We start from the raw sequence: 24602 nt of genomic DNA on the forward strand, positions 1-24602 counted from the left end.
AATACTAAAGCTCTTGTTGCACTCCTCTGAAGAACTATTATTCTTCCCTCTTTCCCCCCCCCCCACCCCAAATCAATATCCAGGATGAAACCCCAATTAGCAAGCAAAATCACTTAGGGGACCCATTCCTTACTTGCCTGTATACCCCTGACTTGCAGTATAACCACCTTCCAAAACGTGCTTCCTATCTGCCTTATGGATGCATTACAGTCATTTATTTCAGTGGCTATTTGAGCTCAAAGTTTGAGCTCACTTTTTTGCAGCCACTGACACTTTCTGCACAGTGCTCATTTAGGAGTCATGAACATGACTTTATATACCACAAGATGGGCTTTTTGCATGATTTTAGCTGCCATACCTTACGCATAGATTATAATGGAAATTAGAAATACCCATCAGTCAACTCCTCCACCAATGTTTATAAATTGGATTTTTAAGGGCAAGAACCACCAATTGCTATAGGGTAAAAATGTTTTTTAAAAAAAAAGCTAAAAAGACCATCTCCATCCCTTCCTCACCTAATTTCCAGCACTTCAGTTAAATACATACAAATTCTTTTAGAAAGAGATCAAAATTTGCTTAATTCACCGAATGTCTTATACTCCTCTGAATGTGTTCTAAAACTAAACAATTACTTTATCCTGTTGCAGAAAAAAAACAACTCAAGCTAGCTTCCTTAACTAACTACAACTGTTCCACAGTGAATAGTTTGTATATCACTTCTGATGTTCCCGGCTCCTGAATTTAAACAGCAACTTTCAGTTAAAAGTTAAACATAAATAAATTTAGATTCTTAGAAAGAGATTAAAGGTTATCTCAACTCCAGACTCTGATTGGGAAGAGATGTTATTATGAGATGTAAGGCAGTTGGCATGCATGGCAAAAATATTTTTAAAATATTGTTGTTAGAGTTTTAAACGTTAGCAGAGTTGGCTTGTAAGACCAAATTACTTCTATTTCTGCATTCTTCTCAAACATTGCCCTGTGTCAGATCATTGATTTAATTAAATACACTAATTATTCTAGTCACTTAACATAAAATTCTATTTCGTCGGTCATCCAAATGCAGGTAAAGTTAGAAATTCTACTAACCTTTTTTTGTCTTTTGGCAGGACATTTTGCACAGACATCCACTTTATTTGATAGTGAGAATGATCTGTTATGATGATGGTTTAGGAATGGGAAAAAGTCTCCTTGCTTTAAAAACGACCGATGCAAACCAGAATGAATATAGTATCTGCGTGTATCAGTGCAATAGCTTGGTGAGAAATGAATCTTTCTTTAATTTTATATTTGATTTTATAATATTTTTAAGAGTGGTTTGGTACTTTAATTGCAGAACCACAGGTTTCATTTGCCACTAACAGGTAAAAGTTATTGATATACCATATTCATTAGACAGGTGACTAAAGTGTGCAATTTGAAATTAGGGAAACCAACCACAAATGACCCTGATATGTCAAAATCTATGAGAGAGGGGTTCCCATAAGAGTCAGTTTAATACTGAATGCTTTTGCATTCATTCATTGTCCACAAATGTCTCCCAACCTGAAAAGCATTCATGGACAATCCCAAAAGGATTCTATACAGTATAAAAGTTGACTTTATCCTGACATTATGCCTTAGACATTTACTTCTAACCATTTCATATCACTTCCTTCTTTTCCTCTATGATAAGTTATGTCTCTAATCACACAGAATCTGAATTTCTATTTTACTTATGAATGTGCACATTTCTATTGTTGTTTCAAACTGGAATCGGATTGCTTTTGGTGTTTTTTTTTCTCTCATCCAGATAAGCCATGTGTCATTTCTGCTCTTCTATTATTAATTTTGCACCTGCCTGCTACCTTCTTTAAGTCTCAACCCAAGTAGTAGGCATCACTGCCTTCCTAATTTGGGCTTTACAATTGAAGCATAGTTAGTGTTTCTTTGTATTTTCTGATGGACCAATTGAGGCACTTATTGCTGCCTCCTTATAAGAAGCAATCTCAATAGTCCAGCCCCTCTTAACCAGAGTGCCAACTAGGATGCTAACTTCCATATGTTCTGATCACCTAATGCTTGCAAATTAAAAGTCATGAGCCTATTTTCAATATTTTTACCTGAGAAAGTCAAAATCTTACTGTGAGTATTGAAGTGATATTCTGCCTGCAACTGTAACTTGTATCATTATTTGGAACACTATAGATATAGAGGCTTCATGGGGGCATCTTCACAATTTGTTCTACTCACTTATTCCTCTGGGATCTATTTTACTGTCTCACTTCCTTCAATCAACACTACATATCTTTATCAAAGAAGAGAATGTTGGCAGAACTCAACAGGAGTGGGAGCATCTGTAAAGAGAAAAACAGAGTCTGATGCTGCCAGGTTTCCTCAGCCTTCTGTTTGAGATTTACAGCATTCACAGTATTCTGCTTTGATCCAAATCCTATGCTCCAGGTTACTTTAGCCTCTGCATCTAATGACAACTGATCCCATTGATTTGTTTGTTTGTTTTGGCTTTCCTTGTCCCATATTATGAATTCACTCTTCTCCTTCCTGTTTCATGATTATCAATCCGACCTTAACTTCATTGCCTCAAAGATAATGTGAGAAACTCTGAATTAATCCACCCTAGCTCTGTCGAGCATTTAGCTAAAGAAGGAGGACTCTAGAAATAATGGTTTGGGAGGATAAAGTGAAGTGATCACACAATCCCTAGTGTGGAATCAGGCCATTTAGCCCATTGAGTCCACACTGAACCTCTGAAGACCATCCCAACTAAGACCCAACCCCCAACTCCACCGCTAACCCTGCATTTTTCATAGCTAATCCAAGTAGCCTGCATATCCTATGGAGCAATTTGGCATGGCCAAACCACCTAATCAGCACATCTTTGGACTGTGGGAGGAAACCGGAGCAGTCGGAGGAAACCCATGCAGTCACCTGAGGCTGGAATCAAACTTGAGTCTCTAGTACTGAGGCATCAGTGCTAACCACTGAGCCACCATATTGGCCACCTTTTAAGTATATGATTGGCGAGGCAAGAGTCGAACCCAGTGAGTGCACTGCCACTGAGCTCGACAGATGAAAATCAAAGCATAAGATGTTTCTAATTGTTTACTTCTCATGCATAGTTACAGATATAATCTTAAGATCAAATAAAATTATCCAATCACCAAAAATGCAGTGTTATGAGTAATCCAATCCTTCTGTTTTTCAGGAACAAGCTCAAACAATCTGCAAAGTTCTATCCACTGCTTTTGATTCAGCACTTTCCTCAGAGAAATCCTGACAATTATTCTCTTAACAATACATTTGGATTCATTGTTGTTTACCTTGTTTAACTACCTTCATCTACTATTGTTGCCTTAGATTTATGAACTAAGTGTTACAAATTCTTAAGTTTGAAGATGTCTGCATTTCAATATTTTCAATAAATTGAGAAATAATTGTCTGATAGTACTGTGCAGGCTTATAGTTTTATCGAAGTCTGTTATTGTTCTACATCACTATTTCAATTACAGCGTCAAACATCCCCATACCTCCTTGAAACTGCCTTAGGTTTACTGCAAGACTTAAAATAAAGGTTTCAGAAATATATAAACCTGTAGCAACTATGAAGCATTGCTTTGTAGAGAGATATTTCTTAAATATCAGGCCAATAGTATATTACTTGGTTAATGTTTGCATTTTATAATGCTCAATGTGTCTATATATCTCATACTAACAGTAGCAATTTAAATGAACAAGTCTTGATGATGTACATTTTCAAGCCAAATATATTTAACAAAGAATGGGCAGGTCAGTACACTTTCTAAACACCATTGCAATTCTTGCCCTTTCAAATTAGCAATGCAATAACATCCTTTTATTCACACAAGTAAAATAGAGACAGTTAGTTAGTTTTCTATTTGTACTCTGATTTTTCCCTATGTTATACTACCCATTAACATCATTTCCAGATCATAGTCGAGCCATACAGCAGAGCAACAGACCCTTCAGTCCAACCAGTCTATGCTGACCATAATCGCAAACTAAACTAGTCCCATCTGCCCATGCTTGGCCTATATCATTTCAAACATTACATTCAAGTACTTATCCAATGTCTTTTAAACCTTGTTAAATGTACATCCACCACTTCCTCTTAAAGTTCATGCCACACGAACAACACTCTAAAAATAAAAGTTGCCCCTCATTGTTTTTAAAGTATTTCTCCTCTCACTTTAAAAAATATGTCTCTCAGTCTTGAATTCCTCCAGTATAGGGAAAAGACACCTGCCATTCACCTTCTCTATACATCTCATGACTTTAAAAGTCTCTAAGGTAACCCTCAACTTCATATGCTCCAATGAAAAATGTTCCAGCTTTTTCAACATCTCCTTACAACTCAAACCCTCCATTCTTGGCAACATCTTGGTAAATCTCTTCTGAAACAGAGTCATAGAGATGTACAGCATGGAAACAGACCCTTCGGTCCAACCCGTCCATGCCAACCAGATATCCCAACCCAATCTAGTCCCACCTGCCAGCACCTGGCCCATATCCCTCCAAACCTTTACTATTCAAATACTCATCCAGATGCTTTTTAAATGTTGCAATTGTACTAGCCTCCACTACCTCCTCTGGCGGCTCATTCCATACATGTACCACCCTCTGTGTGGAAAAGTTGTCCCTTAGGTCTCTTTTATATCGTTCCCCTCACCGTAAACCTATGCCTTCTAGTTCTGGACTCCCCCACCCCAGAGAAAAGACTTTGTCTATTTATCCATGCCCCTTGTGATTTTGTAAACCTCTATAAGGTCACTCCTCAGCCTCAGACACTCTGGGCAAAACATCCCTAGCATATTCAACCTCTCCCTATAGCTCAAATCCTCCAACTCTGGCAACATCCTTGTAAATCTTTTCTGAACCCTTTCATGTTTCACAACATCTTTCCGATACAAAGGAAACCAGAATTGCTCGCAATATTCCAACAGTGGCCTAACCAATGTTCTGTACAGCTGAAACATGACCTCCCAACTCCTGTACTCCATACTCTGACCAATAAAGGAAAGTAAACCAACTGCCTCCTTCACTATCCTATATAGCTGCGACTATACTTTCAAGGAACTATGAACCTGTACTCCAAGGTCTCTATCAGTAACACTCCTGAGGACCTTACCATTAAGTGTGTAAGTCCTGCTAAGATTTGCTTTCCCAAAATGTAGCACCTCACATTTATCTGAATTAAACTCCATCTGCCACTTTTCAGTCCATTGGCCCATCTGATCAAGATCCCGTTGTATTCTGAGAGAACCTTCTTCGCTGTCCTCTACACCTCCAATTTTGGTGTCATCTGCAAACTTACTAACTGTACCTCTTATGCTCGCAACTAAATCATTTATATACATGATGAAAAGTAGTGAACCCAGCACTGAGCCTTGTGGCACTCCGCTGGTCACAGGCCTCCAATCTGAAAAACAACCCTTCATCACCACCCTCTGTCTTCTACCTTCGAGCCAGTTCTGTATCCAAATGGCTAGTTCTCCCTGTATTCCATGAGATCTAACCTTGCTAACCAGTCTCCCATAGGGAACCTTGTTGAACACCTTACTGAAGTTCATATAGATTACATCTACTGCTCTGCCCTCATCAATCCTCTGTTACTTCTTCAAAAAACTCAAATCAAGTTTGTGAGACACCACTTCCCATGCACAAAGCCATGTTGACTATTCCCAATCAGTCCTTGCCTTTCCAAATACATGTACATCCTGTCCCCCAGGATTCCCTCCAACAACTTGCCCACTGCCCATCAGGCTCATTGGTCCATAGTTCCCTGGCATGTCCTAACCACCCTTCTTAAACAGTGACACCAAGTTAGCCAACTTCTAGTTTTCAGGCACCTCACCTGTCACTATCGATGATACAAATATCTTAGCAGGAGGCCCAGAAATCACTTCCCAAGCTTCCCACAGAGTTCGAGGTACACCTGCTCAGGTCCTGGGGATTTGACCACTTTTATCCATTTCAAGACATCCAGCACTTCCTCCTCTTTAATATGGACATTTTTCGAGATGTCACCATCTATTTTCTTACATTCTATATCTTCTATGTCCTTTTCCACAGTAAATGGTGATGCAAAATACTCGTTTAGTATCTCCCTCATTTTCTGCAGCTCCACACAAAGACCGCCTTAATGATCTTTGAGGGACCCTATTCTCTACCTAGTTACCCTTTTGTCCTTAATGTATTTGTAAAAACCCTTTGGATTCTCCTTAACTCTATTTGCCAAAGCTATCTCATGTCCCCTTTTTGCCCTCCTGATTCCCCTCTTAAGTATACTCCTACTGCCTTTATGCTCTTCTAAGGACTCACTTGATCTATCCTGTCTATCCCTGACATATGCTTCCTTCTTTTTCTTAATCAAACGCTCAATTTCTTTAGTCATCCAGCATTCACTATACCTACCAGCCTTTCCTTTCACCCTAACAGGAATATACTTTCTCTGGACTCCTGTTATCTCATTTCTGAAGGCTTCCCATTTTCCAGTTGTCCTTTTACCTGCAAACATCTGCGCCCAATCAACTTTAGAAAGCTCTTGCCTAATACAGTCAAAATTGGCCTTCCTCCAATTTAGAACTTCAACTTTAGGTCTGGTCTATCCTTTTCCATCAGTATTTTAAAACTAATAGAATCTCCTGCTTAATAATATTTTTTCTCCAACAGGGCAACCAGAACTGAACACAGTACTCCAGAAGAGGCCTCAAGTCCTATACAACCTCAAAATAACGCCCCGACTACTACACTCAAAAGGTCTGAGTAATGAAGGCAACCGTGCTAAATGCCTTCTTAATCATCCTGTTCAAAGAATTATGTACCGGAACCCCTAGCTCCAACACGACCCAAGGTCCTACTTTGAATTGTATAATTCCTGAAACAAACAATATCTCACATTTATTCAAACTAAACTCAATCTGCCACTCTTCAGCCCATTGACCCAAACTGATCAAGATCTCAGTAATCTTAGATAACTTTCTTCACTATCCACCGTACCATCAATTTTGGTGTTATCTACAAACTTACTAATTGTGCCTTCTATATTCTCATCTAAATCATTCATATAAATGACAAAAGTGGATCTAGCACAGATCCCTGTGGAACACCACTTAAAGAAGGCAATTATGTTTTTGTCTTTACAATTTGTTAGAAATTGTAGACAAGTGAACTGTGACTTTTTTAATATTTGCAAAAATTAAAAGTCAAATTTGAGAGACTTATTTTGTTTTGCTGTTAAAAACTAAGTGATATCATGTGCTGAAAATAAATCTTCAGCCACTGATTTCAGATTTTATCTCCAAAATGTACTGAACAAAAAAAGCTCATACAAATCATTATTCCCAGCCCAGAAACCTTTATTGACTCAGTATAAAATTCAGCACGTGCAATGAATTAAATTTTACTGATTTTCTTTTAACCTAGAGATAGAAAACTTTGTGGAAGTAGTTGAAATTCAATGATACTTTATTGTCGGAGGCTGAATTTTAGTAAGAAAAATATTGAAAAAAACATGCTGGTGATCATCTGCTGGGATTCTAATGAAGTGCATAGTACTTTTTCCCATTTTCCTCATTTGGGTTATGTAAATTCTTTAAGCTGATGCCATTTCAAATGGAATTATATTCAAAAAATATTTCATACCTTTATCTTTAACTAACTTCAAAACTTATATAGTCTGGACAGTGCTAAAAGTACATAATATGAAAGTTTCTTCCCATCCTATAAATCAAAAGAACCGAACAGTAGAGGAAATTTCATGGGCAATTAAGTGGATAACTATACATGTGTCTCACAAATTTAAACTTTAATGGAATGGAATTTATCTCTACCAAATCTACTGATTCTCAAAATGATTGTTAACAATTGTAGCAGCCTTGATGCAGAAGATGGATATTTAAATACACATTTTCGAACTTCAGACTTTGTACACTATTTCATCAGATGCTCACTATTCCTTCACAAATAGTGAAATCATTAGGCCTCATCTTCAAAATTTGTACAGACGACCTGCATTGCTGAAGCAGGCTTTGCTTTAATAATTGTTTATTACATTTCTGGATGAATTCCAATGTTAAACTGGGATATACAATACATTACACATGCTAATTGTCAAATCAATGCAACGAAATGCAAAAGTATTATAGGATTTAACATTTACAATATATCTATATATACAGTTGCTCTGCAACAATCACCTAGCTTGTCATTATTTGTATCCATTTTACATCATGTCTCAGTCAGGATTTCTTTCTGCTCAAAGTACCCCTCTCAGATGACGACAGTAGGTGGCACCAATTATCCTGCCTAGAGATTTTTATGGTCCTTATAACAAATCATAGAAAGCAGTAATCCTGAATGATGTCAACATCTTCAGTATTGATTCACATTAGATACAAGAATTAGTAAGTTCTATTTTAGTCAATAATTACAGCCAAATTTAGTTGAGAGGTTACAAATTTAAAGTTTGCTGCTAACCCAAAATATTTGTCAAATATTTCATTCCTATGCATTAGAAGCCAGACTAACACATTTTAAAAAAAGAACATGGCCACTTGTGTAACAAATCCAAAACTCTAAAAGACTAGATTTCCAATAACAGGCCAATAATACCATTGCAAAAAAGTATTTGAGATGAAAGTTGACTACAATTGATTTGTACTAAATGTATACCATTTCTCATTTATTTTTCTTGAACAATTTCAAAATTCTGTTCTTAGTAATAAAAAGAATCAACATCAATTCTACGCAGAACTTTAAAAAATAAAGACGTCTGCAACAAATTTTGAATATTTTTGGAAACTGATTTAGCTATTTAAACCCTATACTGGTTAAACCATTCAACGCAACAAAATACAGACTATTCGAAATGCAAAGAGGACCCCGAATAACCAAATCTGAATTTCTGTCACCAACTGGTCTCTTTTGATAAACAGCCCTGGGATATCAGTACTGTTCATTAGCTGCCTTTTGAAATTATTATTTACAATACTACGCCCCTTTATTCATGAATGAAGTTGGAAAAATTTAACTTGCAATGGGAATTACAGCATTTAAATAAAGGTAAATCTGGAAACAGTGGTACTCTTAGATTCATAGCAATATTTTAAGGCCTTAAGAAAATTATGAAGTTCAACATGCTTTATAAATTCAATACCTGATTTATGGAATCTATATCTTAACATTGATCAGTACTAGTGTTCTCCAGCTTTTCTCCATTGTTAATGCTACATTTTTGCAATATATTGTGATTTTCAGTATGTTTGTGACAGTTAATGACATAACATTGTCACTGTACATGAACAATTAGCATTCTTTTCATTCCCAAGTACCTACATGCACCATTGCAAATTTACGGACTTGAGAAGTCCATTTATAACTAATCTCCAGTTGTACTGAAAGTGCAAATAGTTTAATGTATATATTTAAAACTAGTTACTTATAACATCCTCCAGTTAAGAAGTGATTTGTCTATTGAGCTAAACACAGATGTTTTCCTTGCCATTTGCTGGTATGATACCATGCTCCAAATTATTTTCTCTTCAATGTCCTAAAGGATGCTCAGTCAGAAATGAAGTGCACAAATGTCACAGGGAATACACCCCTTCGCTTCGGGTCTCCTTCAATGTGACCAATCTACAAAAAAAAAGCATATCATTGAGTTTATTCAAATAACAGTGCACAGGATAATAACTGCTTTTCTGCTTTCATTAAACAATAAAATACCAGGCAGTAAATTTAAAGTTTATAATCTAACAAAGAATGATAGTGTTGTTGAAAATTAGCAAAGTTAGTGAAGTTCTTGATATGCATTCTAAATTTACATGTGAAAGCTTGTTTTGAGGAGCATTATTCAATTTTTATTTAATAGTCCAAATGCAAATGCACTCCAAATTCATGGTACGGGCTTCTTAGCAGTGTATGTGCATTTAGTATCATTGTTTATATTAAAGAACCTGGATGAAATATTTAGTTCAATGCACATTATAGAATAATACAATACAAATAAAACTAATAATGCAAGTTTGACACTTGCCCAATGACACTGCAATATCTATGATTTGATTAAAGCTTTATCATATGTATTCAAATGCAGGAGTACAAGAGTACAGTGCAATATCACCACCCACAGCGCCATCTTAGGTATGAAGGTACCTAGGTACAAAAGCAAGTTCCAAGTTGTAATATAGAAAAACAAAGTTAAAAGTATAGCATTACCTTTGTTCTTCATACAAGTAGGAAGATAAAGAAATAAAGTTAAATGTTATTACGTTCAAGGGTTCGGTCTCCTCCGTTCCGACCCTCTCTTTGGGAAACCTCGGGCTCCCTGCTCTTGATGCCTGGACACCTCCCTCATCAATACTTTGGGCTCGTTCCGACCATGTTGGGCTCAGGCCCATAGCCGCTTCCATGCACCTGAACTCCAGCTGACACTAGCCCTCTAGCATACAGATTATAAAGCACACAATGCGAGATCATAACTTTCATTTCTTCTTTTCATCCAAATCATCTGTTTTCAGTCCCTCTACTTGCTTGACAAAATATCCTCAATCAATAATAGTAAGATTATCCTCCACTTCAAAAAGAAGTTAACTGAAATCATCCAACATAATAGAATTGACACATTATAGAAGTAACTCAGCCCCACTCCCCTAAGTATACGGTATTTGAATATTTTTGGCAGTCAACTGGCTTAGCTATGCATCACCAGATCTAGCAGAACCACATATGGCAGTATTGGGTTCAACTCTCCTGACAAAGTTGTTCACTATCTCAAGATCACATTGAAATGCAGAAGTAACCATGGTTTCTTTTCCACAATATAAACCATCTTCTTAAAACACTGTTTCCTGCCTTCTCCATCCTCACCTCCCATATGGATAAGAAGTTCCAAGACTCATTTGTCATTTAAATTAAGAACAAATGTTCTGCTGCTTTCCCTTTTGTCTGTTAAGCCAGAAACTTTCCTTATGGATAACCTCTCCCCTTGCACTGAACTTGTCATTTCCTTGTGTGTTTTCATCTCAGCAGATGCCCTCAGCATTATCTAATTCCACCAAACTGTCAACTCTCTAACTTTCCTTCCTGGCCCCCATATTAGCTGACATGCTAATCATGCACTCTCCTCAGGTACTGACAATAATTTTATCTCCTGAAGTGAAAGTGAGACTGACGTTTTACTTTGCAATTACCTGTAGGTTGTGGTATATCAACCCCTGAAGCCTCCAAAAATACTTGCAAAAACAAGTAGTTTACTTACACAAAGATTGTATTTGACTGCCTGTGGCTGATCAACATTTTGAAACTTAAAGCAGAATAATGATAATTCATGAATAAATATCTCATGGTGCACTGATTGAATTAATTGCATAAAAATAGCTTAACCACAACAACAATGTGTTAAAACATCAAATTCATTGTCTTCAGCTTCTGATGCAGAGTTCATCAAGCTTACTCTAAGGCACTTGGCTATGGCACCATCATAAGGCTCTCACTTTGAATCAGAATCACAATAAGTCATCTTCCTCTCTCATCCACAATTAAATATTCCACATTTTAACAATTTGATGATATTTTGTCCGCTAATAACACCTCATGATTTGATTTGCTTTTGTTCACTCACAGGATTGGGGAAGGTGCTAGCATTCATTGTCTGTCCCTGGCTGCCCCTGAGAAGGTGGGGGTGAGATGCCTTCTTGAACTGCTGTAGGTAGACCCACAATGCCCTTAGGGAAGGAATTCCAGTATTTCACCCAGTGACAGTAAAGGAATAGTGATATATTTCAAAGTCAGGATGGTGAGTGGCTTGGAGGGGAACTTGCACGTGGTGATGTTCCCATATATCTGCAGCCCTTGTCCTTCAAGATGGAACTGGTTGTGGGTTTGGCTTATTACCGAAACGTCAATTCTCCTGCCTGGCCTGCTGTACTTTTCCAGTGCCACAGTCTCGACTCTGGTTGTGGGTTTGGAAGATGCTGTCTTTGACGAATTTCTGCAATGCATGAATAGTACATAGTGTTGCTATTGAATGTAGTTGGTGGAGGGAGTGAATGTGTCAATTAAGCAGGCTGCTTTGTCCTGGCTGGTGTCAAGCTTCTTGAGTGTTGTTAGAGCTGCACCTATTCTGGCAAGTGGGGAGCATTCCAACACACTCCTGTGACTTGTGCCTTGTAGATAGTGGACTGGTTCTGGGGATTCGGGATGCAAGTTACTCACTGCATTATTATTAACCTCTGACCTGCTACAAAACCACACAAGACATCAAATATTTCAGCATTGCTCTTTTTCACGCATTGTGAAGGGTATCATTTCTCCATCAATAATCCATCCATTTTACTCAACACAAATATGAGTGCCTTGTTAAAGCATGCATCCAGAGGTTAGACGATGGATGTTAAACCCCGAGTAAACTGCAATATTGATATAATTTCTTTGCAGACACATGTCGTGATCTCATTGGGTATGTGAGAATGAATCCTTCCAGACCCTGAATGATGTGAGCAATGCAGAGTCAGTTTGGAAAATATTGCAAGATATGGAAAATAAGATTCTTGCATTGATAAAAAGTCGTCTAATTTCACACCCAAGTACTAATCTCAACTCATTAAGTGCAGTTTCCTATTCTCCCAAGCACCTGAGAGAAAGTAGAAAGTGACAATTCATAACATGAAAGGCAGGGCAGATGCTGGTGGATCCATCTCGCCACTTGCTTCTCGAGGTCTCCATACTGGACAGGAGTCCACAACATCTTCAGGACAGTGATTACCTGCATCCCCATTCATGGAAGTTAGAACTGGACATGCACCAGCTTCCTCCTAATAGTACATCTCTGTCTCACTCAGAATACTGTTATCCTCTTCAACGCTGCACTTCAGGGGCACAGTGCTTTACATTATAATATTGTCAGGTGACTTTGGAGAAGGGACAAGCATCCATCTGATGGACTGGACTAGAGTACATCTCAGGGTTTGTCACCTCTTAGTGCTCACCCACTGTGCAAAACTACTTAGTTGTTCACAGCACCCGTGCCTTGCTTTGACTCATTCAGAACTTATATTTTCACAGTCCTGATGTCTTTTCTTGCCTTGCCATTTTGCAGGCACAAAACCAAGTTACTTGTCATGGTTCAAAAACAGAGACTGCTTGTGACACTCAGCAGGTCTGGCAGCATCTGTGGAAAGAAAAGAGAGAGAGAAGAGCGAGAGAGAAGAGCGAGAGAGAAGAGCGAGAGAGAAGAGCGAGAGAGAAGAGCGAGAGAGAAGAGCGAGAGAGAAGAGCGAGAGAGAAGAGCGAGAGAGAAGAGCGAGAGAGAAGAGCGAGAGAAAAGAGCGAGAGAAAAGAGCGAGAGAAAAGAGACATAACTTGTCGTGTTGCCAGCAGTGATGAGTTAAGGGGGTTGATGTTTCTGTACAGCACTGTGCTACATCAATGTTGCACCTACAGCAATTATGTGGCAAACACATTCATACTTCAACCAAACAGTCAGTCACTCTCAAAGTAAAAGAGGAATAGACCTTGTTCATATTTAGGGTACTGTTTTCTGTCAGGGATTATCGACACAGTAAGTCAAGGACATTGTCCAATTTAGTTCAGGGGGTTGCTTGCATTACCCAGGGTCAGGGGTCCACATCATTACAATCCTCGAATTAGTTAGGGAGCAGCACATATATTAGTCGGAGCTATCTTTCCAAGTGACTTAAATTGGGATGAGTATATTCACTGAAAGACATGGGGGGAGGTATCAGGGACCACTGTTGTGATGGGGTCATAGGGAAGTCAACTGTGGAGACTGGAGACAACATGCTGGGATGCAGAGAGAATAAAAAGAGTGAAGGGGTGTAATTCAACATGAGGCAGGAGGCAACAGAGTGTAGAAGGGTACAACAGGGGTTGTCACTGATGCCTAACACCACCCTGGTTTCAATGGGACACAGTACATGGCTATGTTTAATATCACAAAGCTGTATTTGTAGGGTCTGGGGGTTAAGTGGGGAAGGTGAGCCATTAAATTAATAGGTTGGGTGGGAAATGTCGGCAAGATCAAAGCTGATCAAGATAAAAACCTTATAAAAATAAGAAGTGTTTACGATAAAAATACATCAGATTGGAACAAGAAAAACGTGGCAAAGACTGATGGTCAGTCAGAGGACTGAGAAAGTTTCAAAAGGCAAAAAAAAAGAAAAAGAAAAAAGACAGAAAAGATTTAAAAAAAAAGTGAAGGTAAACTGGCAAGTAATATCCAGACAATTGCAAGAACTTCTTTACACATATAAATAGGAAGGGACAGGCCAAGTAGTACATAGAATCCTTAGAGAATCAGGGTGGGAAAATAATATCGGGGAAGTAGGAAATGGCAGGTGGGTTGAATAATTATTTTACAATCTTCATGACATGAAATACTAATAGCATTCCAAAAACTTTTAAATAATCTAGGGGCAAAAGAGAAAGGTGGACGTTAAACTGACATAGGTGGCAACTTCAGATCAACTTGGCAGGGTGCTGTGGCCTCCTCTGTGGTCCTGAGGAAAGAGGATGGCCTTCCTCTTCAACATCCCATCCACCAGAAAGTTCACTCCCTATCAGTGTATCATGATGCCAACTTTCTGTCTCCGGGCAGGTTGCAAGGCCCTGCAACTGTGAAGAGCAGTTGCTCGCTGGCAGTACTTGACTGAGGGCACATCTGTGATTTAAATACGGCACTGGTGGCAGAATTCCAGAAAGTCCTGGCATTGCTGAATATTTCTGCTGGTGGCGAATGTGAGGTAGTGCAAGTGTGGCACCATAGAGGCATGATGTATACATAATGAGGTCAACAGCAGAGAATTGTGAGAAAAAGGGCAGAACCACAGAGAGAGACAGACAGAAAGAAAGAGAGAGAGAGAGAGAGAGAGAGAGAGAACCCTCCATTAAACTGCCCAAACTATCATATAGCTGATTTCTGGTAAAATTAAACCTATGGAATCTGAAAGTGTCCCACATCAAGAACCTGTGTAGTTTACACAGGCCACCAGAAATCCATACACTATTGATCCATAACTTCACCCTATTCTCATGGGCACGCATACAACTTCCTGTCAGGAACTTGATGCTCAGAATGGTTTAACATTTGAAAATGACTATAGGTTTTAACTTTATTCCATAGGCTGTTCAAATTAGTACCATATTGAATCTCGTCTTTTCATGTCCTAATGTTGTCACAAATCCTTTGAGCTTTTTCAATGCAATGTTTGTAATTTATGGTAGTTCATCAATGTGGCCAGCATAACCTAATGGGTACTCGTGCTTTTTCTATTGTCTGACGATAAATTTTAGAAAACCAGACATTTTCACAGTGAAGTCTTTCAACTGTTTCAGAACAATCTTGATCTTCTGCCAGAACACTGGACTGTCTTGTTCCCTCAAGCAGCTACACGTTTTAACAGCAAATCGGAAATATTTGCTGGGCTTGAGTTGATTTGACTCACTAATGAGCAGATACATGCAGTGCATTTCTGGTGACTGTCAAATGGTGTTGAGGACTCATACTAATACATGCTTCTCAAGAGCAGGTCAGTACACGACCTCTATCTGATGGCATATTTGGCCTTGAGTAAGTCTTCCGGATAGATTTCTTCTTCAATTTTCATACCTGTTTTTCATGAATTCTGAATTTCTTTCTGCAGCACAATCTTTTGATGAATTAGCAAATGCTACCACTTTGACATCATTTTGTTGGAAGATCATTTGTTCATTATTCTCCACGCTACACATTGTATGCTTTGTGTGGGTGCATTGTAAACCCTACATTATCTTTGCAACACAGTCTGTATTTTTTCCATGATAACATGCACTGACTTGTAGCTTAAGGTAAGTAAATCATGATTTCTGGAGTGAGAAAATGAAGTCCACTACAAATGCAAGGATAGCATCATATGACTGTCATGTGAATGTGTGGTGGCTAGTTTGTGGATGGTGCTTATATGCTACATATATGAAAATGCACAATTTTTGGTACAGAGAAAATGATAGCTTCTTTGTCAGATTGACATATGTTGAAATCTATGTTATTTGACAAACTGATATTTTGATGAAAGAGTACAAAATTAAATTTGGCTCACCAAGAGCATATATATACAGAATTAAATTTAGATCCAAACTACTTGCTCATGTCAATTAGGAAGTGGTTTTATGATTCTTCAACATAGCCAAAGTTATGTTACTAAAATCAGGCACATCAACTTACCCACCATTCTGGATCTTCCTCACCGTCGACAATAATAATCTCACCCTCTGAGAAAGTAAGTTCATCGGGGTTGTCTGCACTACAATTATAAATTGCTTTCACACGCCTTGGTTTTGCTTTCAACTAAAATAACAGAAAATGAGTTAAGCTTCACAGAACAAAGCAGACCACAAATAGAAGTAGAACTTTAAATGTTCCAAATTGACTGAATAAATGATGATGTTTAAAAAAAGCCCATATGTAAGGTCTGACTATCTTAAAGCAAACGTTCATATGACTGTACATAAGTAAAATAATCATTTAAATTGTATGACTCAAAAATGCACTGTACAAAACTTAATATTTGGAATACCCACCATTATTAAAGAGTGTTTGCTATTAGCATACAATACCTACAAATAAACAATAAATTCCCATCTATTAACTCCCCGCTGGATGTAAGTTTGCTCACTGAGCTGGAAGTTTCATTTTCAGACATTTCGTCACCATACTAGGTGACATCTTCAGTGAGCTTCCAGACAAAGCACTGCTGGTGTTTCCTGCTTTCTATGTATCTGTTTGGGTTTCCTTGGTCTTGGTGATGTATTTCCTGTGGTGACACCATTTCCTATAGTGATGTCATGTCCTGTTCTTTTTCTCAGGGGTGGTAAATGGGATCCAAATTGATGTGTTTGTCAATAGAGTTCCAGTTGGAATTCCATGCCTTTAGGAATTCCTAGAAGCATGGCATTCCAACCTGAACTCTATCCACAAAAACATCAACTTGAATCCCATTTAACACCCCTAAGAACGGGACATGACATCACCTTAGGAAATGGCCTCACCACAGGAAATGACATCGCCAACCCAAAGAAATCCAAACAGATAAATGGAAAGCAGGAAACACCAACAGTGCTTTGTCTGGAAGCTCACTGAAGATGTTACCTAGTATGGTGATGAAACGTCTGAAAATGAAACTTCCAGTGAGCAAACCTACATCCAGAACCTCAACTTGAGCCACAAATCTTCTCAAAACCCATTAACTCCCCATTGATGATACAGGTGAATGAAGTCACTCACTCACCTGCTATCTGGTCTGATTGAGTCTAATTGTTTCAGTCATCTAGGACAAAGGCTGTCTGAAATCTATTTTTTTTTTACAGTATAATTTGTATTGATTTAATGCGCATTCACACTGAAGGGTGGTACTTCCAAGACTTAATTAAAATTACATTTTCCAGCTGAAATTTTCTTTGATTAACAAGTAGGTCTTTCAATTGTCAGTGGTAGTTTTTAAATCATTATTTCAAGTAACGTATACTGAAACACTAAAAATCTTGATTATGGACTCTATGGTTGAATGAGGCAATTGGAGGTGTAGTGGACAGCGAAGAGGGTTACCTCAGATTATAACAGGATCTGGACCAGATGGGCCAATGGGCTGAGAAGTGGCAGATGAAGTTTAATTCAGATAAATGCGAGGTGCTGCATTTTGGGAAAGCAAATCTTAGCAGGACTTATACACTTAATGGTAAGGTCCTAGGGAGTGTTGCTGAACAAAGAGACCTTGGAGTGCAGGTTCATAGCTCCTTGAAAGTGAAGTCGCAGGCAGATAGGATAGTGAAGATGATGTTTGGTATGCTTTCCTTTATTGGTCAGAGTATTGAGTACAGGAGTTGGGAGGTCATGTTGTGGCTGTACAGGTCATTGGTTAGGCCACTGTTGGAATATTGCGTGCAATTCTGGTCTCCTTCCTTTCGGAAAGATGTTGTGAAATTTGAAAGGGTTCAGAAAAGATTTACAAGGATGTTGCCAGGGTTGGAGGACTTGAGCTACAGGAAGAGGCTGAACAGGCTGGGGCTATTTTCCCTGGAGCGTCAGAGGCTGAGGGGTGACCTTATGGAGGTTTACAAAATTTAGAGGGGCATGGATAGGATAAATAGACAAAGTCTTTTCCCTGGGGTCGGGGAGTCCAGAACTAGAGGGCATACGTTTAAGGTGAGAGGGGAAAGATATAAGAGACCTAAGGGACAACGTTTTCACGCAGAGGGTGGTACGTGTATGTGGAATGAGCTGCCAGAGGATGTGGTGGAGGCTGGTACAATTGCAACATTTAAGAGGCATTTGGATGGGTATATGAATAGGAAGGGTTTGGAGGGATATGGGCAGATGGGACTAGATTGGGTTGGGATATCTGGTCGGCATGGACAGGTTGGACCTAATCAAAATAATGAGAACTGTTTTATAAATCATTCCATCTTTCACAGAGAAATTTAGTGATAAAAATTAAACTACTAAAGTAGCTGAAATTTTGATTGTGTTTCTTTTTCAAAAACTAAGTTTGACTAGAATGAAACCAAAGATGTTTGAAATCTTTAAGAATCCAAGAAAATTTTTGCTTTTTTGTTGTTGTCCAATATGTCGTACCATTTGAGACTTTCGTGGCATTGGTGCAGGAGCTTTGCTGAGAGTCGTTGAATTAGGTGCATGCCCTGGTTTTTTTGGTGCCGCATCTGGCCCCAGGAAAGCATCTCCTATTGGGATGTGAACAAATAGCAACTCTCAGTGAAATGTTGAACAATAATTTTGAATATGTTTGAAACAATATTAATTTTTCTTATCATGCTTTTTATCAAAAGTCTACAACAAACTTGTAATTAGATAGGACCTTGTGCCATTTCAGGATCCCAAAATGTTTCACATTTGCAGTGTAGTTGGCTTCAGATACTGTAGGATAATGTAGTAGCTTGTATAGAATAATCCAATAAACAGTAATTAATATAAGGTGATCGGTCTTCCTGGTATTGGTTGAGGACAAATGTTGGACAAGATACTGGAAGAACTTCCCTGATGTTCTCTGACTAATGCCAAGACGATCGTTTACAGGATCTTAACAGGAGATGGGGAAGTTGATGTTTCGGGTGTTTCAACTTTTAGATCTGGTCTATCCTTTTCCATCACGACTTTAAAACGAATTGAATTATGGTCGCTGGCCCCAAAGTGCTCAGTCACCTGCCCAGCCTTATTTCCAAAGAGTGGGTCAAGTTTTGCACCTTCTCTCATAGGTACATCCACATACTGAATCAGAAAATTGTCTTGTACACACTTCAGAAATTCCTCTCTATCTACACCTTTAACACTATGGCAGTCCCAGTCGATGTTTGGAAAGTTAAAATCCCCGACCATAACTACCTTATTATTCTTACAGATAGCTGAGATCTCCTTACAAGTTTGTTTCTCAATTTCCCTCTGACTATTAAGGTGTCGATAATACAATCCCAATAAGGTGATCATCCCTTTCTTATTTTTCAGTTCCACCCAAATCACTTCCCTGGATGTATTTCCGGGAATATCCTCCCTCAGCACAGCTGTAATGCTATCCCTTATCAAAAATGCCACTCCCTCATCTCTCTTGCCTCCCTTTCTATCCTTCGTGTCGCATTTGTACATTAAGCTGCCAGTCCTGCCCATCCCTGAGCCATGTTTCTGTAATTGCTATGATATCCCAGTCCCATGTTCCTAACCATTCCTAACCATGCCCTGAGTTCATCTGCCTTTCCTGTTAGGCCCCTTGCATTGAAATAAATGCAGTTTAATTTATTAGTCCTACCTTGTCCCTGCCTGCCCTGACTGTTTGATTCACTTCTGTTCTCAATTGTACCAGTCTCCGATCGATCTCTTTCCTCACTATCTCCCTGGGTCCTACCCTCCCACCTTACTAGTTTAAATCCTCCCAAGTAGTTCTAGCAAATTCCCCGGCCAGTATATTAGTCCTCTTCCAATTTAGGTGCAATCTGTCCTTCTTGTACAGGTCACTTCTACCCCAAGAGAGATTCCAATGATCCAAAAATGTGAATCCTTCTCCCATACACCTGCTCCTCAGCCATGCATTCATCTGCTCTATCCTCCTATTCCTGCCCTCACTAGCTCGTAGCACTGGGAGTAATCCAGATATAACTACCCTTGAGGACTTCTTTTTTAAATTTCTGCCTAACTCTCTGTAATCTCAGAGTCTCAACCTTTTCCTTTCCAATGTCGTTGATTCCGATGTGGACAATGACCTCTTGCTGGCCCCTCTCCCCCGTGAGAACATTCTGCACCCTTGTTACAAATGGACTTGACTGTTTCAGTATCTGAAGTGTCACAAATGGAGCTGAACATTGCATAATCATCAGTGTACATCCCCACCTCTGACCTTATGTAGGAAGGTAAACGATGAAGCAGCTGAAGATACTTGTGCTTAGGATACTATGCTAATGATCTCCTGCAGTGATGTCCTGGGCTGAGAAAACTGAAGGAGTTGGAAACTTCAAACTCTTTTTATATTACAGTACATTTGTGATGCTTTATGACTTAAGTCTCTCTCATAAACACAAGTATTTATGTTTATGAATCAGATCATCATGTACAGGATTCCTTCACTATCCAAAAGTAGAACGTTCCAATGAATTCATAAGCTGAAATGGTGTAAAGCAAAGAAGCAGTTACCATTACTTTATATGGGAAAGATTTTTTAAGTGTTCCAAGACCCAAATAATAACCTACCAAATAACACACAAAACCTAAACTCACACTAACGTATCGAAAAGGAGATTGGGGTTGTGGGAGGTACAGGAGACTGGGTGTAGGAGAGGGAGGAACAGGGTAATCTATTAACATCTCATCTCCGTCTGAATCCACGAGGGCAGGCAGGTCACAAACATCTACACTTTCTTCAATGTCTGCCTGCCTCAGTGTTGAAGATAGAGGTTAGTCGTCTGCTGTGGCTGATGTGAAAGTCTTAATATTCGACAGTATGCTTGACTGCTTAGCCTCACACATTTTTCTACCATATAGTTCTTTGTAGGCACTCAAAACATCCTGCAAACCTGCCCTAGACCTATGTGCCTGTACAAAATTAAAGTCATACTTTCCTGCAATCATTGCAGCCCTGTCAATCGTAGCAAAAATCCCACGCAAGTGTTTCACGTTCAGCTCTTGGGTGACTTCACTTATGGGCTGTTCATTATTGTGTTCAGTTTTGATTCTTTCCTTTCCTCTTGCAATTGCATCAGCTCTACCTCTGTCATTTCTTGGTCCTGGGATGCCAAAACCTCTTCAACATCAACTTTGTCTACTCCCATAAACCTAGCCTCCTTAGCCAAAGTCACTATTTCCTTATTTATTGTTGTTGGTTCGAAGCCTTTAAAATTCACTGCTTCGGGACACAGTTTTTCCCAAATACCATTTCTCATGGAGACTTAGCCTATCGAGAGCATCTCCAAGGTTGGCAATTGCCAATTTTATATAGTATTGCTTCCAGATCTCTCACAAAAATGCTTTGGACTTGCTCTGTCTGTCAATGGCACTTACAATAAAACACATCACATTTTGCATATAGTAAGCCTTAATTGTGGCTATTAGGCCTTGGTCACATGTATGCAGCAACAACGTCGTATTCAGCAGTAAGAATACAACATGAATGTTACTACTATATTTGGCAATGCCAGGTGGAGAGCAGCACAATTATCGACAATCACAAGACACCTATTATCGAGGTTATTTTCTCTACAGGATTTTTCAACAAAAGGACTAAAGTATCCACTCATGTACTCAGAAAAAAAATCACTTAGGTATTCCAACCACTTGGATTTGAACGAAACATTCTTACCAACGCTTTTAAGTGCCATCGGATTTTCTGAATGGTACACTAGTAGAGGCATAATGACAGTATCACCAGTGATGGTAATAATAGGCATTAGGGTAAACCTATACTTTGATGCCTTGTGTCCCTTAGCCTGCTTTTCTTCTATTGAAATAAATGTCTTGATCGGCAATTTTTTTCCAATAAATTCCAGTTTCGTCACAGTCAAACACTTACTTATACGAATAACCACCTTCTGTAGTTATTTTCTTCAGTTCTTCTGGGAACTTTTCGATAGCTTCTGTATCAGCCAAAGCACTCTCTCCAGTAACCTTTAAGTTATGAAGCTGCCCTCGCCTCAAAAAACTGATCAAACCACCCATGACTACCTTTAAATTCCACTTTCGTAACACTTTCATCAGTATCGTTCAGTGCTTTCTGTTTCAGTTTATTAAAAAGACTGACTGATTTATCCATAAGTATAAGATAACTTAACGGAACACCACGTTTTGTACACCCATCAATCCAGTCAAGCAATAAACTTCCAATTTTATCCATTACTGGATGCCGACTAAAAGACCACCGCTACTAGCGGAACCAATAGTAACTTCAGCAGCTTTCAAGATTCTTTCTCTGTGTGTAAATAGTAAGAATGGTGGATGCAGGCAAGTTCAACGCATGCACAAATCTTTATTTCGTTGACCATGATCGAAACACTTAATTACATCCAGTTTTATGCTAAGCATAACAGTCTGAAAAGCTCTCTCAGACTTTTCTGGTACCTTAGGACACATCTTGCTAAGGGATGCACAAAATAAATCGAGACAAAACACAGATGCTCACAGACACAGTTCAAGGCTATAGCGGCTTGATCTGAGATGTTGAGTGTAGTTCCTGAGGAAGGGCTTGGCAGTGCCACCCGCACTGTGCGTGCTTTCTCATAAAAGTGAAAATCCTCTTTCAGTTGGCAAAAACAGATACTAAAGTAGGTCTTTTGTAAAAACAAATTTGTGTAAAGCGAAAGTTCAAAAAATGGGCGATACCTGTATTACAACTTTTTACACATCTGTTTGTAAGTTTTATCAAGTTGAGCAAGAATGTCTAATATTTTGTGTCGAAGTAAGTTGCACTGATGAGATAAACAAAAAAGGTAAACTTAGTTTACTTGTCATGAGCTAATCAACTGGGCACAAAAGGTGAACAAAGCCTTTGATAAAGTCCCACAGAGGAGGATAGTGAGCAAAATTAGGGCGCATGGTACTGGGGGAAAAATACTGACTTAGATTGAAAATTGGTTGGCTGACAGGAAACAAAGAGTAGTGATAAACGGCTCCCTTTCGGAATGACAGGCGGTGACCAGTGGGGTACTGCAGGGATCAGTCCTGGGACCGCAGCTTTTTACAATATACATTAATGATATAGATGATGGTATTAAAAGTAATGTTAGCAAATTTGCTGATGATACAAAGCTGTGTGGCAGGGTGAAATGTGAGGAGGATGTTAGGAGATTACAGGGTGACCTGGACAGGCTAAGTGAGTGGACAGATGTATGGCAGATGCAGTTTAATGTGGATAAATGAGTGGTTATCCACTTTGGTGGCAAGAACAGGAAGGCAGATTACTACCTAAATGGAGTCAAGTTAGGTAACAGGGCAGTACAACGAGATCTAAGTGTTCTTGTACATCAGTCAATGAAAGCAAGCATGCAGGTACAGCAGGCAGTGAAGAAAGTTAATAGCATGCTGGCCTTCATAACAAGAGGAATTGAGTATAGAAGCAAAGAGGTTCTTCTACAGCTGTACAAGGCCCTGGTGAGACCGCACCTGGAATACTGTGTGCAGTTTTGGTCTCCAAATTTGAGGAATGACATTCTGGCTATTGAGGGAGTGCAGCGTAGGTTCACGAGGTCAATTCCCAGAATGGCGGGACTATCTTATGTTGAAAGATTGGAGGGACTGGGCTTGTATACCCTTGAGTTTAGAAGGCTGAGAGGGGATCTGATTGAGACGTATAGATTACTGAAGGATTGGACACTCTGGAGGTAGGAAGCATGTTTCCGCTGATGGGTGAGTCCCGAACCAGAGGACACAGTTTAAAAATAAGGGGTAGGCCACTTAGAACAGTGTTGAGGAGAAACCTCTTCACCCAGAGAGTGGTGGGTGTGTGGAATGCTCTGCCCCAGAAGGCTGTGGAGGCCAAGTCTCTGGATACTTTCAAGAAAGAGTTGGATAGAACTCTTAAGTATAGTGGAATCAAGGGTTATGGGGATAAGGCAGGAACAGGATACTGATGGAGGATGATCAGCCATGATCATAATGAATGGTGGTGCTGGCTCGAAGGGCAGAATAGCCTACTTCTGCACCTATTGTCTCTTGTCAAAACTGAGGCACACTGACATTCTCTAATGAAACGGACTATGGATAACCAAAAAGACAGGAATATAGAATGCCAGAATTAGTTGTGCATTCATAATTGCTCTTGAACTGAATGGTATGCTAGGTCATTTCAGAAGCAGTTAGCACATTACTGTGAGCCTGGAGTAGGCAGGTTGGATAAGGATGGCATATTTCCCTTCCTAAAGGGCATTTGTGAATCAGATGGGCTTTTTCTGATATTTAATAACAATTTAATGGTCACCATCATTGAAATTAGCTTTCAATTCCCATTTTTATTTGTTGAACCAGCTGTTGTGGTGGGATTTGAATCCACATTCCCAGAACATTAATTGGCCTGGTCCGAGATTACAAGTCCTTTGAC

General features: G+C 39.1%; 2 protein-coding genes across 3 annotated transcripts in view; one reads left to right on the top strand and one right to left on the bottom strand.

Annotated features, from left to right (window-relative positions):
- The window catches only part of itgb1bp1 (integrin beta 1 binding protein 1), a 32586-nt gene extending 29141 nt beyond the window's left edge, over positions 1-3445 (top strand). For both annotated transcript variants that reach the window (XM_043678148.2, XM_043678158.2), the window contains exons 6-7: positions 1113-1262; positions 3209-3445. In XM_043678148.2, coding sequence (XP_043534083.1) covers positions 1113-1262; positions 3209-3280 — 222 coding nt within the window. In that variant the 3' untranslated portion in view covers positions 3281-3445. The remainder of the gene's footprint in view (positions 1-1112; positions 1263-3208) is intronic.
- A 4362-nt stretch (positions 3446-7807) lies between these two features.
- asap2a (ArfGAP with SH3 domain, ankyrin repeat and PH domain 2a) overlaps positions 7808-24602 on the bottom strand; it is a 195813-nt gene continuing 179018 nt past the window's right edge. Inside the window, exons 26-28 of the mRNA XM_087977838.1 lie at positions 18650-18756; positions 16244-16366; positions 7808-9657 (exon numbers count right to left, since the gene is read on the bottom strand). Coding sequence (XP_087833964.1) covers positions 9583-9657; positions 16244-16366; positions 18650-18756 — 305 coding nt within the window. The 3' untranslated portion in view covers positions 7808-9582. The remainder of the gene's footprint in view (positions 9658-16243; positions 16367-18649; positions 18757-24602) is intronic.

Source organism: Chiloscyllium plagiosum, unplaced genomic scaffold, assembly GCF_037043375.1.
Source record: "Chiloscyllium plagiosum isolate Xiang-an unplaced genomic scaffold, Cpla_swu_hap1 HiC_scaffold_3, whole genome shotgun sequence".
NCBI lineage: Eukaryota > Metazoa > Chordata > Chondrichthyes > Orectolobiformes > Hemiscylliidae > Chiloscyllium > Chiloscyllium plagiosum.